Below are 20,672 nucleotides of genomic sequence, written 5' to 3' on the forward strand. Positions count from 1 at the left end.
CTATTCTAAACCACATATAAAACCCATTGCTGGTAGATACACACTTGTTCTTAGAACAGCTTAATACCTGCAACAACAGAATCATCTGTCTTCTGGTTTTGGGAAAGAGGAGATTGAACTGAAGCAGATGCCATTAGTTGGCCACCGATTGCACTGCTTCCCAAGCCATCAATGTCTGCCAGAACATTAAAAACAACAGATTACTATTTGAGGCACAGATGGTATAAGGAAAGCATCTCCTACTTGCTTTTTGTTCAAATAAATACTAGCACTCCCGACTTCTCTGGTATGACTTTTAGTCGCTCTTTTCTGCCAGTCTTCTGAAGCCTTGGCATAAACATGAGCTGTGACATCTTATGCTTTACCCAGTATAAACAACATTTTCTTGAAGGGAGATATCCCACTCTCAGAAGTCCTCCCTTAGCGCCCCAGTTACACAATCAACAGAACCCTCAGCAAAGATTTAATAGTATTTCTTAGAGTTCAGAACTTCCAACACTCTTAAATCTCCACATTTCTTAGTATAACCTTTGAAATTTTGCTAAATCCTGTATCTAGACGTTCCCAGACCTCCGCCTGAGTCCTCAAGATGCACTGGAATCCTATGTCCTGAATACCATTTTTAGTAGACCTGTATAGATTCAATCTCAACAAAATAAAGAAAATGAATTACAACCCTTTCTCCAAAACCTCAAAAGGCCAGCGTCTCACAGACAGTTTAATGTTAGGGATGTCAGGTTGATTTCCTTTCCAGCAGCCCCTGTCTGTCTTCTCCACATACTTCATGGCTATTGTTTTTCTCAATTGTTTCTTTTAGCTTCCCAGCTCAATAGCTAAAAGCAACAGTGAGCTCAATACAATCAGCAACAAACTGTCAGAGCAGTGCCCTTTCATTACCACTTAATAGCACAGCGGAAGCCAGTGTTCTCCCTGCATACACTGTTTTAATTACTTCTTTGTAATCATAAAGCATACACATTCAAGCAGACAGTGCACTGGATGTCAATACAATATCATAGGCATCTTGCTGCCTTTTAGCTGATACAATTTGATTTTTTTCCCCTCAAATAAAGCTAAGGATAGTTTTTAAGCATTTGTTAAAGGTGCCCCAGGTTTTCAGCTTCTCTCCAGGGCCATTTGGCATATCCCTGGCATAGAAGAAATCTGAACTAAGGGGAGCCAAATCTGTGGAAGGCTTCCAGGATCAGACACCATAATTTATATTTGTACTGCACCACAGGCACACTGAAATAGCTTTGCTATGACATCAAGAAAATAGCAGCCTTACCGCTTATCATTAACAGCTACCAAGTCTACCAGAACTGATGCTGAGGAGACTGGTTCAATGAACAAACCTACTCTCCCTGTCTCCCAGGGACAGACAGTGTTTTTAAACTCACACTTCAAAAGCTTTGTGTGATGCAAAACAAATACTTAAGTACTTGCCACAGTTAAGTCTGACTCCTTCTTTACCAATATGTTCATGAAACATCGTGTGTTGCATTGATGACATGCTGTTCTGTATGTAATGCAGCGAAGCAGTGTGTTTTTGTAGGTGGCTTTAGGCACATGTTTGGAAGTTAGCCTTGCCGACATAACATATTACTGACCGGTCAGCATGGTGATAAGTGGAAGGCTGTGCTCTTCAGGGCTTCCCCAGTATCCAGCTTCCCCCAACATGTTCCTTTCTAGTACCTGGTGGTACAGTTCTTCAACCCAGGCCTGGGAAAATACCATCAACACTCCACTGGACTGAACCTGCTTCATGAATTCCTTCTGCAGAGAAACATAAAAACCAGATGTAAGACAACACTAAGCTCTATGGCATGACCCTCAGCCCGTAGATCTACTCCTGAGTGTAATGGCATGCAGGAGCAGAAATGAAATTATGCAAAAAGAAGAATTAACTGAGGATTGCAATGTGTCTACAGTGGAGAAAGATGTGAATAAGAAGCTTTCCCTTCTCTTTCTGCATTTCATGCAAGATATAAATCACAGTGACAGTTCTTGCACGATGACAATGGGATATGCTGAGCTCTCACTATTTTCACAAAGTAGGGGTAAGATCTCAGTTCCCATAAAAAGAAGTTATGGCACTTATTGCTGCCTGTCCAGCAATCAGGGCCTTCTGCACTGAACAATCATCACAGATGAACTGGGGTCCAACTAGATATCTGAACTATTTTCAAAGATAACTAGCTCATGCTCAGGTCTGTTGTGCACAGTGCTGCCCCTAGAGAAGGTTCTAAGTCACAGATTTGCTGTTGCAGCTGCTGAAGAACACAGCAGAACTAATGATATTAAACCCCACTTGTTCTTGAGAACTTCCAGAAAATAAATCCTCTTCAACTGGAAGTTCAGCAATAACAGAAAATTTTGACAGATTTTTTTTTTTCTCTTTTTTTTTGTTGTTCCATATACCAACATTTTTTTTTATTTTTAGGAGAACTCTGAAACAACTTCTCTTGGACAACTTAGTTAAAAAACATAGATTCATGTTTTATAAGTCCTGCAGCCCTGAAAACAATGTTTAGAAAGCCCAAGGAGCTGAGGAATACCAGGTGCCACAAAAATCATCAGGTCATATTAAAAAGTCTGATTATTTTTCACTCTAACTTCTCATGTCTTCATCCGTGTTGTCCTGGGTTCAGCAGTAGCAGTCATTTTTCTCCTTCTTAGTAGCCGGTGCAGTGCTGTGGTTTTGACTTTCAGCCTGGGAACAGCGCTGATAACACCGATGTTAGTTGCTGCTCAGTAATGTTTACTCTGACCAAAGACTTTGTGAGTCTCATGCTCTGCCAGGGAGGAGGGGAAGTCGGGAGGAAGCAGAGACAGGACACCTGACCCAAACTAACCAAAGGGGTATTCCATACCACAGCACATCATGCCCAGTATATAAACTGAGGGCAGTTACCCGGAAGGGCTAGATCTCTGCTCAGGTTGGGCTGGGTATCAGTCGACAGGTGGTGAGCAGTTGTATTCTCTTCCCTTGTTATTTCCCTTATCATTATTATTACTGGTGGTGGCAGTAGTGATTTGTGTTATACCTTAGTTACTGGACTGCTCTTATCTCAACCTGTGCGAGTCGCATTCTCTTGATTCTCCTCCCCATCCAGAAGCGGGGGGAGGAAGGGGAAGGGGGGGGAGTGAGTGAGTGGCTGCGTGGTTCTGAGTTACTGGATGGGCTTAAACCATGACACGTGTAAATACACATAGAGTATTAAGCAACAAATTTGTCATTATGCTCAAAAGTAGTTGCCAGGTGAAAGTCTGCCCTGTGATAATGTGCACAAACAATGCTTGCTGTGTCACGTGATGCTAATGAAGATCTGAAGACAGAGTATCCATCAAAATGACTGTTACTTTAATGACAACCAGTTAAGCAGCACTCATTTTCCCATTTCCCTGCCCCCCCTCCCCCCCCAAATTATAGAGAAGCTGTGTAATTCAGATGCATGACAGTTATCATTCAGGATTCATAAGCAGCTTGGAGAACACTTCATTTGCAATTATTATTTCTCCATTTAACAAGATGCCTGAAGACTTTCCGTGTGGGCTGTTTTATGTGAAAAGAAGCAAAACAAATTTTGGGATTTTTAACAGTTTTTCGATATTCCCCAACTCACCAGCAACACAGGGGCTTGGGCAGGTTTCTTCCTGTAGTAATCAGAGTTGGCCAATTTTAGGTTGAGCAGCAGAGTGTAATGTGAGACCATGTAGAGACTGTCTGCATTCATCAGAGTCTGGAAGCTGAAATTTAGGTTTCCCTCAAATCCTGGTGAGTGCATCATACCTAACAAAAACACCATGTGAGCTCTCACATTTTACACAGATTTTGCCTGGAAAAAAAGAAGATCAGAAACCAACCCTAGCATTGCAGCAGCAATAGATTGCTAGAACAATTAATGAATCATCAGTAGAAATTACTAAATGCACTAGAACAGGGGATAGAAAAATAAGTAGTCCACCTAGAACACAGTGCTGCAAAAGGCAAACTGAACACTCCAGTCACCGTCCAGCAAAGCAACATGCTAAATTTGAATACACAAGGAGCACCAGCATTTATTACGATGACTGCCAGGTACAAAGCAAAGGGCAAGCTGTATCTGCAATGCTAACTGGAAAGCTGAGGTGGGAACAAGCAGAGGAAAAGCCTGCAGTACTTAACTGAGCATACATTGCACCAAATGGTGCTAATGAGGGTGACAGCCCTTTCAACCCCCCAGTAAATCTGCCTTAGCTAAGTGAGTTGTTGTATGGAGACTGGAGTGCTCAGCACCTTGCAGAATCAGGCTGTAATCGTCATTCTCTCCATGGACTCTCCAGGTATGTGAATAAATATTTGGGGCCAAGCTGGCTGGAACTCATTACAACTCCAACCCCTGTTAGTTCATACAAGACCTGCTTTCTAGATAGCTGAGCACTTGCAGCTCTGTCAGACAATAAGCCACCTGTAAACACTCAGTATTCCTGAAAACACTATTTGTATGAAATGATAGCCTAGAACCATCCCCAGTGGTCCAATCCCTTCTTCCCAGGTAGGATGGACAGCAGGTATGTTTTGAGTTAGCTGTAGAAAAACATAAACCAAGTATGAGCAATACCTAATTGAATTTCCATGATCTGTAGTTTGAGCCATGAAAACACCTAGAAATATTAGACCCCCCCACATGACCCACAGTATTTCATGGGTTTCACATCAACTGTGAAACCCATTCATATAACATCAATTAAGGAAGATTAAGGAATAAGCTTTATCCTAGAGGAACATTTGAAATGAAACAACAACAAAAGAAAAAAAGCTTCCAAGGTTAGTTACGTGGTGAAGCAAAGCTGTGTCATTTGTCAGCTGCTGCAGTGGTTTACTGTGAATATATTCCTCCCACCACAGAGCTCATGTCTCGTCTTTAACAGAATACAACAAACCATTAACATAAAAAAAAAAGGAAGTAAATAAAAATCCAAACACAGAAAAGAAGCAAATGTTTTTCTTGCCTCGTGAGGGTTTGAAAGCTCTGTGCTGCTGCCTTCTCGGACTTTCCACTGTCGTCACTTTGGGGGCGTGGATAAGGTGAGTAACTGTTTGAGGGTGGATTTAGAAAGAGAGTAACTGTTCCAGGGTGGGTCTAAACAATGAATAGCTGTTCAAGGAGCAACCTTTGTGGAAGAGGGGTGATAGGGCTGGCCACAAACCATACCCAGATGGGCTGGCATGTGCTTGGGATAGATTTCTTATGGTGAATGTTGACAGAGAAACTTTACCTAGCACCAAAACTGCAACTACGTGCTTGTAAGTAGCCTGTGAGTAGCTCCAGTGACTCCCTCACCACTGCAGGCAAAGATGCGTATTAATACTTTGTTGGATGGAGGATCATGATATTGACGTAGCTAGAATTGATTTGATGTTTCATCTCTCAAATATCTACCTTGAGGACTAGAATCTGCTAGAATAATAAAAACTTCAAGGCAGGGAGATATGTAAAACAAACAAAAAAAAAAAAGCAGCCCACTTTATTTTGCATTAAAATATTTTAAAATGTGTGCAACCTCCTATCCAAGACTACAATTAAAAAGGAAGGTGTACAACTGCACATAAAAGTGGCTACTGCATAGTCAGTATGTATTTGAGCACCCAAAAGCATTTGGGAAAAATACAGTGCCTAATTTCCTCTAACATATGGGACGATAAACAGCTACATTTAAGAGATGCTGAGATCTGAAAAGCAGATTAGATAATGTGTAAACTTGCAATGATGCTTACCAACATAAAAACCTTTCTGCTCAAAGCTATGGAATTAAAACTGAAAGGAGGTACTAAAAATGTTTGCTATGATTATTCACACAATGGTATACAGTTATGAATTAATCCTTTGACGCTGCAGTTCATGAGAATAGTTATGTCTGAATTAAGAGAATACTGATTATATTCTATATCAATTATAAAAATCTGCCAGCTATAATAAACAATGAGGTTAGCGCACTGTCTTAACAGAGACAACAGTTCATTTAAATTGGCCAGGTAAAGGAGATCCTGAAAAAATGCAAACTTGATGCTTTGTGCAAGTCAAGATAATTTGAGACTTTTTAGAAAATACTGTATTTTTTGAGACAGACATCACACTCCAGTGACTAAGAATTTTTTTTGGCATTGGTTTTATCTAGCAACAAGAAGGAACTTTCTGAGGAAAGATGAAAACTGTAGATTAGCAAGGCTTTTAACCAAGTGACTTCCAAATCTTAATTTCACTACAGGTCTGCTTAGCTGACATTACTTTTTCCATGCTTATACTCCCATGCTAGTGCCTCAAACTCCTAGCTCCTTTCATCACCTTTCAATCCTGTAAAAACATAATCATATTAAAATACTATTTAAGGACCTAATTTGTAGGAAAGACTATTAAATTGTAGCTAATATATCCCCCCCCCCCCCCCGATTGTAAGCAAATTTGAAAAATTAAATAAAGCAAGTTAAATCAGGTCTCTCAGAAACACAAAAATACAGCTTCTGACTGCTCTCAGAACTGCACCTGTCTCTTTTCCCAACTCAGTCTCAACCAATACTCAAATTTCCTAACGTATTCTTCAGGAATTATAGATGAATAGATGTTGTACATAAAATGAATATGACCAGTTCCTCCAACTTCATTCTCTAATTTATGCCTTGAACTGTTGGTGATAATAAAGGAGTCCTGAAGGGCGGGCTCAAACGTTGCCTCTATCTGCAGATCAGACTGTTATCTCGAAACTCTCCAGGGGGAGCTCCTACCCCCAGACATGTGTTTCAAAGTCAGCAAGTCTCTCCCTACATGTCTTCAGTCTCAGGCTTCTCTCACCTACACAGAAACACAAGCCCTTACCTTTTGCTTAATATCTGAGGTACAAGTTAAAGGACTATTTCAGCTGGATTGAAACTCATTCCAGGTGTCCAGCTGAAACACGAACTACACAGGTCTTGTGAGAGCATAAAATTACAACTCTAACAGCCACGGCTCTATTAAAACACCAGGACACCTCTTCCTAGCTATTTTAACACAGTAACTTGCTACTGTATTTTTCCATGATTCCTTACGGAGTGACGTCTTCTAGAGAATACTTCACCAAATCATACTGGAAACATTTTGAAGTACAGATTTAGCCACGGGGGTGGCTTTTTTAGGAAAGTGAACTGTCTTTCTCAAGTCTAAGCACAAGACTAGGTATCTTCTTGAGAGAGATGTTTAAACCAGAAATTATCCACTTAATGCAGAAATTGAGTTATATTCTTTCACCTTTCTTACTGTATTAGTCATAGTGAGTGACAACAACAGCCATGTTTAGTCTTAAAATCTAGAAGTCTGCTAGGTCTACCTATTCCAACGCTTTAAAACATTCCTTTAGAATGTTTTAGGATTTGACAAGGAAAAGAGAAAAGAAGCAGTATACTCATTCATAGATGAGGGAACAGGTGCACTGAAGTTTGCAGTAGAGTTCTGTTTTTTGTCATAACCTCAAGATTGATCTTTTTCAAGAAAAATAAATCCCTTGTGCAGAAAGGATGCTTTTGAGTACCTCAATTAGGAATGTAATGAATATGAATGTCCTCTTTAAGATCTCTCCTTTCTGTGATATAAGATGGCCAGTGTTTCTTAAGAATGTTATCTACCATCTTCCTGATTTATGGATTATTTGGGCAGTATTTAGACAAGGTGTCAAGAATATTAGCTTATTCACTCAGCTTCATATCTAAATTATGCTGTATGATGATGGGAGGCATCTTTTCTTACTCTCTATGAATTTAATGTGTGTGAGAGAGCACAAATGAATGAAGCAATGATTAGGAGAGGAGCAACAGGAAAGGCAATTGTGGTGAATTAAGTTAAAGAAACAGAGAAATACATTCTAACAAACATTTCCACTTTGGCCACTGCCAGGAAAAATAAACCATTCTATATATATATATATATACACACACACAAACTTATGCATTTTATCAACAGGACAAATTAACCTTTGCATGGCATTTTTCTGTATGACTGACCAAATCAATATCCCAAAGGTTCTAACCCTGAAAGAATTGCAGGAATTTAATCTCTTAAAAGGTAAGATTTTTAGTTACTTTTCACTTGATCTAGACTTTGAGAGCTTTGCGTTTCCTGTTATATTGAGTAGCAGTATTAAGAAAAACAAAAGAGTGAAGAAGAGAGTTGTTCCTCTTTTCTTATCCTTTCAAGAGCTTACTGTTGTGGAATTTTTATCACTTTCTTTGCAAGGCTGGCATTACTAATATCAATACAGTGATGTACTAAGCTACTTAAACCTCTTTCAAAATAGGTGACAGCCCAGCCTCTCTTTAATGGCATCATGTGCAAATCTTCTCAACAGATCTTTGCAAACCTGTAAAGAGGTATCTTAATACAGAAAATTCCATTTCTCTGTTGACTGGACATAATCCAGAGCCTGTTAAGAGTCAATGGACTGACCTCCCTTTGAATCAGTATCTGCATATTCCATTTGCTTTGCCCTAAATGAAGTGTGCTGCTGTGGAGAAACGTGCTTTGTGGTGCACAAACCTCCTTATTCTGGATATATTCTCTGAAGATAAAATCCTACACAAGAATCTGCATACAGTGCTGTCACAGTGTGCATGCTGGTTAGACAGTAAATATTTGCTTGCAAACCTGAGCAGAATGTTGAAGTAAAGCTCTGAAGTGCTCCATCCACCTCCTCTATGCTGGGAAGAGATAGAAGCCGAGGAAGAAGAGCTTCAAGTGACTGGATAAACAGCTGTGCACTGTGCTGGTCTGCTTCTTGGTTTTTCAGCAACTTCAGAGACAGAGCAGCAGTACGTAGGGACCTGTGTCCTGGACAATCCCGTGGTGTCTGCTCCTCATCAGCCAGGGAGCAATTGTCAGAACCTATGTCTGAGACATCTGACCTGCCCGAGTCCTTCTCTGCTGCCATGGAATACTGATCACATGAATCAAATTCAGTCCTAGAAAGGTCTTGGTCATCTACACTGAAGTTACTTTCACTGTATCTGGATCCATATGACCGGGTCTTGGAATCAACTGATAAGAAGTTAGTTATATCTGGATAGACTATGGTGTGGCTTCTCTGAACAACATCTGGCTGGTCAATGGTTTCTGATTCTGGTTCTCTATAATGAATCTCTCTGCCTTCACGTGCAGCTGGAGATGGCAGTGAGTTTTTTTGACTTCCTGGATTATCCTCTGGAGTTGTCTGTCCCATATCCCCTTCCAAAGTGGTCTGACCAGTGTCTGTGGTAACACTAATGCTAATATCAGGACTTTTCTCATTTGCTGATTCCCAGGCAGGATTTTCTGAGGACAGGATGCGCCTCTGCCACCTGAAGTCCGCATCATTGATCTCCATGGAGTCCCTGCTCGTCTCGGTCCCATCCTTCAGTTCTTCTAAGCGTCGAAGCAGAAGCTGGATCTGCTCTTCACTAAGACCCCTCCCTTGGCTCAGCTCATCTAATGCTCCAAGCAGGGCAAAGACACAGGACACTGAAGCATAACATGCTTCAATACCACCTTTGATGCACGCTTCTGTCATCCCATCCATGATACTACAATTAAACAGAGTTTATTTCAGTGATACAGCACATGTAATGAACACATCACTATCATCCAACACCATCCCTTCATAACCATAACCAGGGAAAAAAAGAAGCAAAATTATCTCTTGAGACACTCCTGAGAAGGACAACTAGCACTAAAATGAATTAAGTCTCCCAGGTGGGCACAGCCATTCTGTAAAGGGAGTGCCAACCAGGGAAACAGTTACCGTGCATTTTATCAGCATGCACAGCATGTTTTCCCTTGCAGACAAGCACTTACACTGAAAAAAAACCCTTCAACACCTAGCTGAAGCTATATTTAAATCTGTGTCCTGAAAATTATTTTACTACAAAATATGATCTAAAGATCAGAACTGAGAATCCTTCTTGCTCAACCTGACAATGTTTAAATTGTCCCTGCAAAGTTAGGGACCCAAACCCAAGAATTTCCAACTGTAAACAAACATCTTTGGATATTTTGCCAAACTCTAGAAGGCAGTTATCTACCTCTCTATCTTACAAACAGGCCCAGACTGCCAACAAACCCTTCTTCCATTTTCACAGCTTATTTAAACCAGGGAGATTACTCTGGCTCATATTTTGGCATGCTTCTGAAGATACAACTGTGTAAGTGTCCTGTGTGCACAGGTTTAAGAGAGAAGAGGCTAAAGGAGGAAACAAAGCATACAGCTTGAGAAGATCCAGATGGGACTTCCTTTTAGAAATTGACCTCTTCCTGGATTCTGACTCAGAAGAGCAGGGCCCTGCTAAATCACAAAGTTGCCGAGGACTGCCAAGTATCTGAAAAGAAAGAGAACAGAAGTTACTAGAGGATTATCTAAGCACTATTTAAATACAATAAATGAGTCATAGTTCTATCAAGCCCTGGGTCCCAAGGTAGCAGTACTGTAACTTCTCACAGCAAAGGAAAACAGCACACTGATGTTCTCCTTCTGAAGCTACCTTTCCCCTCTTTATAGACAGAAAAGCAGACAGAGAAGAGCAGAATATTCAACAAGAATCACACGTAGAATGTTCTCCAGTGCTTTACATTTTTGACTAAATACATTTCGATTGATAATGCACAAGGCAATTTTTATGCCTAAATATAAAGCAAGTATCTTGCATTGTATTATATACCAAAGGGAGCCTTTCCCTTCAGTCACTCAGTTACAAAATGATGGAATCCTGCAGTGATTCCTTCTGACTCAACCTGCTGGGTGGCATCCTGGTAATGCCCACCAGGAAATACAAGAAGGCTTTACCTACAAGCCCATATTAATGAGCAGAAAGAGACAACAGATATGTCCTTCAGGAAACAGCATTAGACTGAGCTTTTCCCAAAACTTCATTTTTCATCTCGCTATCATTTTAAAATTAGAGGATGACACGTGCCACCAGGGTGACTGACAGTTCAGGTAACAACCCAGTGGGTGGCTGTGTGGTGTTAGATCTTCAGACTCACACCGGCCTCGGTATGCACAAGCTAGAACTAAAATCATGTCATAGACCACTGTTCCTCCAAATTATGTAAGTTGCCTTGTGTTTCACACCATGAGAAGAAAGCTGCACATGCGAAATAGAAGCAGCCATGATTTCAGCTGCTGCTCAAAGAAGTCTCACAATGCTCCAGCTCTAGGGCTGTCAGAGGCAGTGGGCAGGAGGCCAGAAGAGGTCTTGACATTGCTGCTTAAGACACTGGCAGCTCCTTGTGGTTATTCTAATAAAGCTCAAGGAAACTGTATTTCAAAAACCTGGCATGTAATCAAAGCATATATTCACCTCAATCCCTGGAATACTACACTGTGAGGATGAATGTCTCCTTCTAGCGAGAGCAGAGAGTGGGGAAAGATGCCAACAAAGTTGAGAACTGGTTCACTATACTATATCTCACCCAAAAGAGCAGTCTAGACTCAATTATAAGATCTGCTCCATGCAGTACCACAACACGAACACTGACAGAGTTGCCATAGCAGCTTGCATTATGGAGACAAATATAGCTATCATGGCTTTGCATGTCAGAAGCGCTTTGATGTAACAGCTTTGTTTAGAAAAGGTGATTTCAACATCCCTAGTGCTAAGGTATGGAATAGACTGGTATGCACACATCAGCAACATTTACTATTAAATAAACATTTTGCTTTACATGTCTGGATTTGCACGTGTGATTATCCTACCTCTTTCATAATTTTGATGGCTTCTACTCGGTGCTGAGGTGGTGGGTAAAGCAATATCCGGTGATAGAGAGACTGCAGCACAGGCTTCATGGATTCCACTGACCCCACCAGTCGAACCAGTTCTGCTGCAATATAATATATGGTTCGTGCAACAGGCCCACTAAGGGCAGGTGCTGTGGAGGAACAACCTGAACCCCGTCCATGATCAGAGATCCCTGAGGAAGGAGAATCAGTCTCAAGGCAAATGCTGCTGTGGGCAGAGGTGATAGTTTTGTCATGGATAGGATTTCCCAGGATTACTACTAGGGCTGGACACAGTTGCTTCCTGAGAAAGAGAAAAGCAGCAGATGGTAACTGGAAAGAAATAATCTCATAGGAACAGATTGAAAATAGCCCATGGTTAAATGAGATCCACACTCTTGCTTTAATGATCAGTCAACAGCAGTGGTTAGATAGAATAACAAATTATGCCAGGCTTTTTTTCACCTCCTAAGCACCAGAATGCTAGTACATAAGGAAATATTTTTGGGTGCTTTATAAACATTGTACTGATTTTGCAAATTCATGGTGCTGCACAGCACTGTCATTTACAGGGTATCATGGCTACCTCTTTCCTTTCTGCAACCTATCACAAGGTAGAAATGCTAGTTTTCATTGCTAAGTGTTTCTTCTTCAGTCCACCTTGGGATCTTAAAAGAAACCCCAAACCAGTCTGTGTTAACTAGAAGGCGTGATTTTCCATCACTGAACTGAACATGCATGTATTTTAGTAAGCACCCTCTCTGTTTTGCTGGCTTTTGAGAACATAAAGACCTCTACAGTAACTCAAAGCACTGCAACTTCTCATCAGCCACTATACACTAAAAATACTGTCCTTCCTTCAACTGCCTTTCTGCATGAACACTCGAGTTTAGTGATTCCATACCAGGAAGGCCATGGAACGGTTGGAACAAGTCCAGAGGAGGGCCACGAGGATGATCAGGGGACTGGAGCACCTCCCGTATGAAGACAGGCTGAGAAAGTTGGGGCTGTTCAGCCTGGGGAAGAGAAGGCTGCGTGGAGACCTCATAGCAGCCTTCCAGTACTGAGGAGGGACTCTTCCTTAGGGACTGTAGTGGTAGGACAAGGGGTAACGGGTTAAAACTTAAACAGGGGAAATTTAGATTAGATAAAAAGCAGTAATTCTTTTCTGTTAGGGTGGTGAGGCACTGGAAGGGGTTGCCCAAGGAAGCTGTGAATGTTCCATCCCTCGTGGTGTCCAAAACCAGGTTGGACAGAGCCTTGGGTGGCATGGCTTAGTGTGAGGTGTCCCTGCCCATGGCAGGGGGGCTGGAACTAGATGATCTAAGGGTCCTTTCCAACCCTAACTGTTCTATGATTCTATGAAATGAGTTTACAATGAAAGAGAGAATTCTGCTTTTACATTAGGTGCTTCCAGGGGCCTCAGTACAGGGTCCCTGTGCAACACTGCCAAGTGTTATCAACCTGAAAACTTTCTAGTCCAGCAGCCACTGATTTTCCTGACAGCAAGGGAAGTTACAGGTGCCTCTACATGTTGCATACTTAAAAGAGAGCCCAAGTCAAATACTTTCATTTCAAAAATTACAGGATAAAAGGAAAGGAAACACAACTGCCATTAACTGTCACATATATCTTTACTTAACACAATCACCTGCCAAGGTTGCAGAATGGCCATGGACTACAAGGAACTGCAGATTAGTTACATTCTTGCTTTATTACTATTACTTAATTATCTATATGCTATCAAAAAAGCACTACTGCAAACAAAAAGAGGGACAAGTATTATTTCAGGTGCTTTGAGGTGATGGTATCAAACAATCAAACAAGAGGTAGATATGAACACTAAAGATGTGAGGCCTTTCTGATGAAGGGTATTGAAAAAAGAATTTATTGATAAAGTGGAAATACTAGGAAGACCATTTTGCCTCAGCCCTTACATGATGCAGGTTATAAACATTTCTGGTCACCAGCACACCATCTAGCATTAATTTTGCTTATCTTATAGAATCATAGAATAGTTAGGGTTGGAATGGACTTTAAGATCATCAAGTTCCAACCCCCCTGCCATGGACAGGGACACCTCACACTAAACCATATCACCGAAGGCTTTGTCCAACCTGGCCTTGAACACCACCAGGGATGGAGCATTCACAACCTCCCTGGGCAACCCATTCCAGTGCCTCACCACCCTAACAGGAAAAAATTTCCTCCTTATATCCAATCTAACTTCCCCTGTTTAAGTTTGAACCCGTTACCCCTTGTCCTGTCACTACAGTCCCTGATGAAGAGTCCCTCCCCAGCATCCCTATAGGCCCCCTTCAGATACTGGAAGGCTGCTATGAGGTCTCCACGCAGCCTTCTCTTCTCCAGGCTGAACAGCCCCAGCTTCCTCAGCCTGTCTTCATATGGGAGGTGCTCCAGTCCCCTGATCATCCTCGTGGCCTTTCTCTGGACTTGTTCCAACAGTTCCATGTCCTTTTTATGTTGAGGACACCAGAACTGCACACAATACTCCAGGTGAGGTCTCACAAGAGCAGAGTAGAGGGGCAGGATCACCTCCTTCAACCTGCTGGTCACGCTCCTTTTGATGCAGCCCAGGATATGGTTGACTTTCTGGGCTGCAAGTGCCACTGCTGGCTCATGTTCATTTTCTCATCAACCAGCACCCCCAAGTCCTGCATCGGACTAGTAAGAATCCCTACAGCACCCTTCTACAGTAAACAGGATACATGTGTGTTTAATGCCACACACAAATCCAAACAATTACAGAAAGCATAGGAGGTTTTCTGTTTTGGCTAAATACATTAGACTTCATTACAGTGATAATTCATACAGGGATTTAATGTGCTAGCTGAGCATGAGGTTCTAACCAGTCTTATATGAAGCACAGGACAAACTGATAGTTGATTAATAGCAAGGTCTGCTCACATCTGGAGATTTATTACAAGTTTGTATGGCTGGGGGAGAAGGCCCTTTTATACTTACCAGCCGAGTACTTGCATTAGTCTTCAGATGTACTCACCATATTAGATCAGTGAATCCTTTGTGCTGGTGCATGCTGGGAGAGGAGCTGTTTAACATGGAGAGGATGCACTCCAAGTAAAGGAGCTGAAGCTGACGATTGTCACTGGCAAAGAGAAAAGATGCCATTCATGTCACATTTAAGCACAGATTATTTAATTTTCTAAAATAACTACATTAGTTCACTTGAAAATTATACCACAATCTACAGTAGTGATTTAATATGCTTCTTTCCTATAGATTTACAATGGTATGATTACCTTTATCATCCTATTTATGTTGTACTGACCACATGCATCGGTCCGCTACTTAACAAAAGTAAAATCTATGTGAAAAGAAAGGAAGAAGAAAACAAAAATAATTATTCAAATTCAACCTAAAAACTTGAGGTGAAAGGAACCCTTAAACAGAGGAAAAGGAGACAACTGGAAGATTTTGGACTATTGGGTAGTTTCTTCAGGCAATCTGAAGGGCATTTAGGCTGCTGTCTTCTGGTTATTTTTTCTCTTTGTGACAGCCACATAGTCAAAAGTCAGGGTCTACAGGCAGAAAGTCACATGATGACAAGGTTATTTTTCAGGGCCTTGCCAGTTACTCTGTCAAAACCATCTACACAAAGTTAGCTTCATGAGAAAGACACAAAAGATCCTGTGGACACCTGGAATTGCCACGTTTGTACATACAATATGCTTGTACCTACTCTTAGAATTAGCTGAGGGATTCAGGAGACAAGCAAGGCTGACATCTTCCTTATGAAAGGACTCCCCCATGCCTATTGCACTCACATACTGGTTTTCACTCCTAAAAATACTAGGAGTTAAAATCACTGTTTTTTTGGTCTGAGATGAGAGTTAGAGGAATGTATTTTCTGATGTATTGATGGTAGGTGAAGGAAGCTGTAAAGAATGGATTTATCTTAACTGAAATTAAGGAATGATAAATGTCTGCTCTTCAGTCACTGCCTGAATTCCTTTTGTTCACGTAGCCAAACATCCACCCAAGCAGAACAGTACCTGTTCCACATGTCATGCAGAAAACAGTGAATCCCGAGGCTTGAAGTTAGATTTCTAACTCTACACTATACAGGGTTTAAAACTGCTGGCTGGTTATATATTTTAGAGATTACTGCCTTTTCCTCACAACATTCACACCTATTTGGAAAGATGCACACATTCCATGTACAATTGCCTTTTTTCCTCATAGCTTCTATTGAAATGCGTCTTCATGCAGATCATCAACATATTGCTGCTGATATTTGCATGGGCATGCACAGGGTATTGCTGTACTCTTGACTGCACTGATGCCTCTTACTGCCAAATTGTTTTCCTGCATATAAGAAATGAACAGTGGACTCCTGCACACCTCAGCATAGCTGGTGTGTTCATATCACTGCTGCCACAAAGTCCAGAGTCATTAAAGTCACCAGTGATCTCAAGAAAAAAAAAATCACCTCCCTGAACTCTTCCTCATCACTCACAGCTGTGCCTCCCTCAAAACCAGATTCTAATAGGCTTTAAATTTAGAAGGAGGACTTAAAGTAATCTTTAGACTAAGAAATTAGAACAGGCAGTATAGCATACTAAACCCTCTCTTCAGTGATCTGGAGGTTTGGAAGTTAAGGTGCTGGCAACAAAATGTTTTGAAGGAGATGCCAAAACTGGCCTTAAAAGAAATAAAGGCTTTTCATTCATGGAGTTAGTTCTTTAATAAGCCATCCTAATTGGATTTATTTTCCTCAGATTGTCAGAATTCTTTACTATGCTTTGCTCATAATTAGAGATCCTAACAGTCTAGGTACATATTTACAAGCATGCGGTAAATCATGGCTCAGCGAGTACTTTTAAAGTACAATGCAGAATTCAGAGGACTTATCTACAGCGTGCCGCAGTCTGTTCTAATTCAGTACAGTTTTATGAGGAACTGGGATTGCAAATAACTTTTAAAAGACTTAGAGTGACAGGTAGTTTTGATATTTCATAATCAGCAATTCAAAGTCATCATTTGGTGGACAATACCTATCAGATGATAGTTGTATATAGCATCACACGTGGGCAATATTTGATACAAAGAACTAATCTTTCAGCTGGTTTGGCCACTTGCTATTGTTAGTACACACTTTTGAAGATTTCTTATTGTCCTATAATTAGGCATACAACTAAAAAAAAATTAAATGTTCCTTCAGGAGATTCAGAAACATGCTTTTGTTTTCCCAAATGCTGACACTGATTAAATAATGCTAAGTAAGGCACTCTTCCCTTTCAAATCTTCTTGTAATTAGAGACGCTCATGGAGGAAAGTCTATAGAACTGCACACAAAGATGTCTGCTGTCTTTGGCTCTGGTAGCTCCTAAGCCATACGGTTCCTCAAAATGGTAGAATATATAAAAGGAAGTACTGATACATGCTTGTTTTGTGTATCTCCCATTTCCCTGAATTCATCACAGGCAATTTTCAGAGACATGCAAGCCAACCAGAGAGACAACATTATGGTATGTTTCAAAAAAATAGTTTCAGATCATTTTTTTTGCTAACACTCGGGTGATTTGCAGCTGGCAGTGGTAGCAAGTTAAATTGTATTTTAGTGATATAATAACAACGTTGTCAGGTGAGAACTTGTTTTTCCCTTAAAACTTTCAAATTATTTTTAGCTTGTTATATTTCTTTTTTTTTTTTAGTAACTGCTGTATAATGTTTGCATTGCCTTTAGTAGGGTTTTCACCTCTAACACTTGCGGCTTTTTTATCTTATTTCTTAATACACCGTTACTCAAGCTATGCTAGAATGCCACAGAAAGTAATTTTTAACTCATAAGTATTTACTTCTACAGTACTAGCCGACAAGAGACTCAGTGTAACGCCCTATTACTGCCCACAATAACCTCATTTTAAAAGTTAGGCTCATGCATTTCCAAGTAGGTAGAGTATATGATATTTCTAAATTTAAGGAACCCTTTGGTAATGCGAATTATTTCAATTGGATGAATGCCACCTTTCTAAGGAGGACATATTAATTCATTCTGCATATTATTTCTCTTAGGGTTTTCCATGTCTCTTGTGATTGTTCTCTCTACAACGGTTGCTTTCAAGGCAGAAAAGAAATGGAAGTTACATATGGATTAGATTTACTGGAAGGCCTCTAAAGCTGAATAGTGTATAAAGAAGGCAAATTATCTTCTCATCTCAAATGAGGGTTAAATTAATGCATGTTGAACAATACTTCCTTTAATAAACTCTTCATTTAAGCACAGTTTTGCTCCTAATTCCAGAACTACAACAGTACAAGCACAGGTATCAGTGAAACTCCCAATCTCCAGGTAATAAATTCAAATTATAAACTGAAATAACTCACTTTATGACAGCCTGGAGCTTCTCACAAAGCACAGTGAGGACAGATACAACATCATCACAAAGAGACTCAGCTGAAGTACCTCCAAAAAGACAAAGATCAGAAGCATTACATATGTGCAGCTGGATTACAACCTCAATTTACTGCATGGATTTTCTGAGCTGGTTAGAGCTTCTAAACAATGAACAGGGCTGCCAAAATTCATACAGAAGATGCAGGAGGAAAAAGTCCTAGATTGGAAAGCGATCTCCACACAATGAAAAAGCAGTAGTACTAAATCCACAGAGCATTGATTGCTTACATGCATTTACAGGAGGTTAGCTGAAATCTAATTCAGATAATACAATAAGGACACAAACAAATAATAAAAAAAGGGCTGGCTGCAGTACTTCTACATGGCAGGTAAAATTTCTGTATCTCTCCCTGCAGTTTGCCTCTGCTACACAACTTTTCATGTATGATCAGGTTCTGATCTTAAAAGAGGATGCTTATACACCTCAATGATTTTAGCCTCCATTCACACAAGTTCGCCTACAGAAATCCAGTGAGAAGGTCAAAAGCAGGCATTATTTTTACCTATCAGGGAAGAGGCTGGAAGTTAAGACAGAATGGGAGCAGAAGAAAATTCTCTTGTAAAATAATCATTTGACAAGCATGAACAGACCTTCACTAGTGATGTGCTTGCAAAAGTCACCATTATATAAACTGCATCTCTGGCCTGAGATATGATAACACAATCATTTCCAGATTCCACATCCAACTCCATGAATCTGTTTCAATTTAGGAAGTAAAGACACTTACTAAAACTTTCCCTCAAACTCCTTAAATACAGAAGTTAGAAACTTGAAACAATCATTTATTACTGTCAAGCGTGATGCTGTTACCATGCTCCAAATGAAGACATGCGTGAAAGTTTCAGGAGCTAACACGGCTGTCTCAGTTCTTACTGGCAGCAGAGTGCATAAAGCTATGGAGAAAGTAAGATATCCTGAAGATGCAATTCCTGCAACATCAGGAACTGTGCTGATGAATGAAAGCAAAGAATAAAACAGCTGGATTGGAAAGAATCACTAAAAAAGTGTTACAAATACCTTGACTCTTGAATTTCTGCGAGGTGTCATGGTTTTCAATTGTCTGTTGAGGAAAGAAAGGTGGTGTAATTGGTGCAAGTGGGACAAAAATACTGCAGAAGTAATACTTCAACAGCAGAGCTTTCTTAACAAATCCATGCCTTCTGTCTGGTTTGGGGTTTTTTGTTTGTTAGAGGGTTGTGGTTTTTTTTAGGTGAAGTTTTTGCAAAACATTTTCAAAAATTCCATAAGATCTGTTTTAACAGTATTTTAGATTTAAGGAACTCTCATCTCCTTGGGCTGAAGTAAGATTTGTAAGTACTTAAGGGATTTCCTACACCTAAACCAACTCAGTAATAACTAGGCATGTAAATTGCATTTTAAATGAGAAGCAAACATAATCTAGATTTCACAGAGTACTTAGAAACCAAAATCAATTGAGTGTTAGAAGGTTTATCACATTGCCATCATTAATGTTACAGTGCCAACACAATTAATGGCAGTCAGGAAATGGAAATGACCTCTTGCATCATTCAGTTCAGCTGCACTATAGGATTTTCCTATCACTGCACAAAGAGATCAAGCCAAATCCTTCTCTCAAGCATCAACAACAAAATGCCAGGAACTAAATGCAGCTCTCATATACTTTCACCTACTGCTCCACTGAGAGCAGAACTAACAAAATCCCACTTTCAGACCCAAACTACTGGGGGTGTTTCCTTTTTGGGTTTTTTGTTTTTTTTTGGGAGGGGGTGTGTGTGTGTGTGTAAATGTTTTGGCTAGTAAAATGAGCCTACTTAACACAGCCAGAAGAGAAATTTAAGTAAACCAATTAATTCTGTTTTGCAGTTGCTCATGAGGGAAAGTAACCTAGTCTACTAATCCAAACCAGAAGTGATCATCTTAACCCAATACAGATGTAAGGAAAGTAATCAAACAACTAAAAAAACCCAGCAATCTGTACAACTATAGTGCTTAAAATTTCCTAAGAAATAGAAACTGACTTTAAAAAATAGTATGTTATTGATAATATGATAATATACAAACAAGCATAAACGGATGAAAGAAGTCACTTTCCTTAATTGAGAATTTATTTTGTTTAGGCAAATTGTCATGCAAAAACTTTTGGCAAAAGAATTTCAACAAACCATTGGAAAACAAGCAAACAAAATAAAAGAATATAAAAGGAAAGGGTGAAGGCAGTCTGATATCGGAACAAAGCCTTTTTTGTTTAATGGAAGTGGGCAAAAATAAAAATATCTGCCAAGCAGAGCTGACAATGTGAGAGGTGCCTTTCCAATAGACTGCTCTGAGGCAGGCACAGAGTCAGAGCTCCAAAAAGCTTTTAAACAGGGTTAATGTGGAAATGTCAAATAAAAGCCATAAGGCACAACAAGCCAGTACAATACACTGAACTCAGAAAAACAAAACGACATGCAGCCATGGATATGGAACCATTTGTTGATGCCAGAAGGCTCA

At 40.2% G+C, this 20,672-nt stretch overlaps 1 protein-coding gene across 1 annotated transcript in view; it reads right to left on the reverse strand.

The window, feature by feature from the left end:
• Positions 1–20,672, reverse strand: part of ARFGEF3 (ARFGEF family member 3) — an 87,710-nt gene that overhangs the window by 28,400 nt on the left and 38,638 nt on the right. Inside the window, exons 7-15 of the mRNA XM_061471741.1 lie at positions 19,215–19,257; positions 18,127–18,205; positions 14,780–14,884; positions 11,737–12,061; positions 10,248–10,360; positions 8,658–9,568; positions 3,627–3,793; positions 1,611–1,776; positions 68–175 (exon numbers count right to left, since the gene is read on the reverse strand). Coding sequence (XP_061327725.1) covers positions 68–175; positions 1,611–1,776; positions 3,627–3,793; positions 8,658–9,568; positions 10,248–10,360; positions 11,737–12,061; positions 14,780–14,884; positions 18,127–18,205; positions 19,215–19,257 — 2,017 coding nt within the window. The remainder of the gene's footprint in view (positions 1–67; positions 176–1,610; positions 1,777–3,626; positions 3,794–8,657; positions 9,569–10,247; positions 10,361–11,736; positions 12,062–14,779; positions 14,885–18,126; positions 18,206–19,214; positions 19,258–20,672) is intronic.

This window comes from Pezoporus flaviventris, unplaced genomic scaffold, assembly GCF_033815535.1.
Source record: "Pezoporus flaviventris isolate CSIRO_AGI_PZ_B2104156 unplaced genomic scaffold, CSIRO_AGI_Pfla_v1 ptg000066l, whole genome shotgun sequence".
Taxonomy (NCBI): Eukaryota; Metazoa; Chordata; class Aves; order Psittaciformes; family Psittacidae; genus Pezoporus; species Pezoporus flaviventris.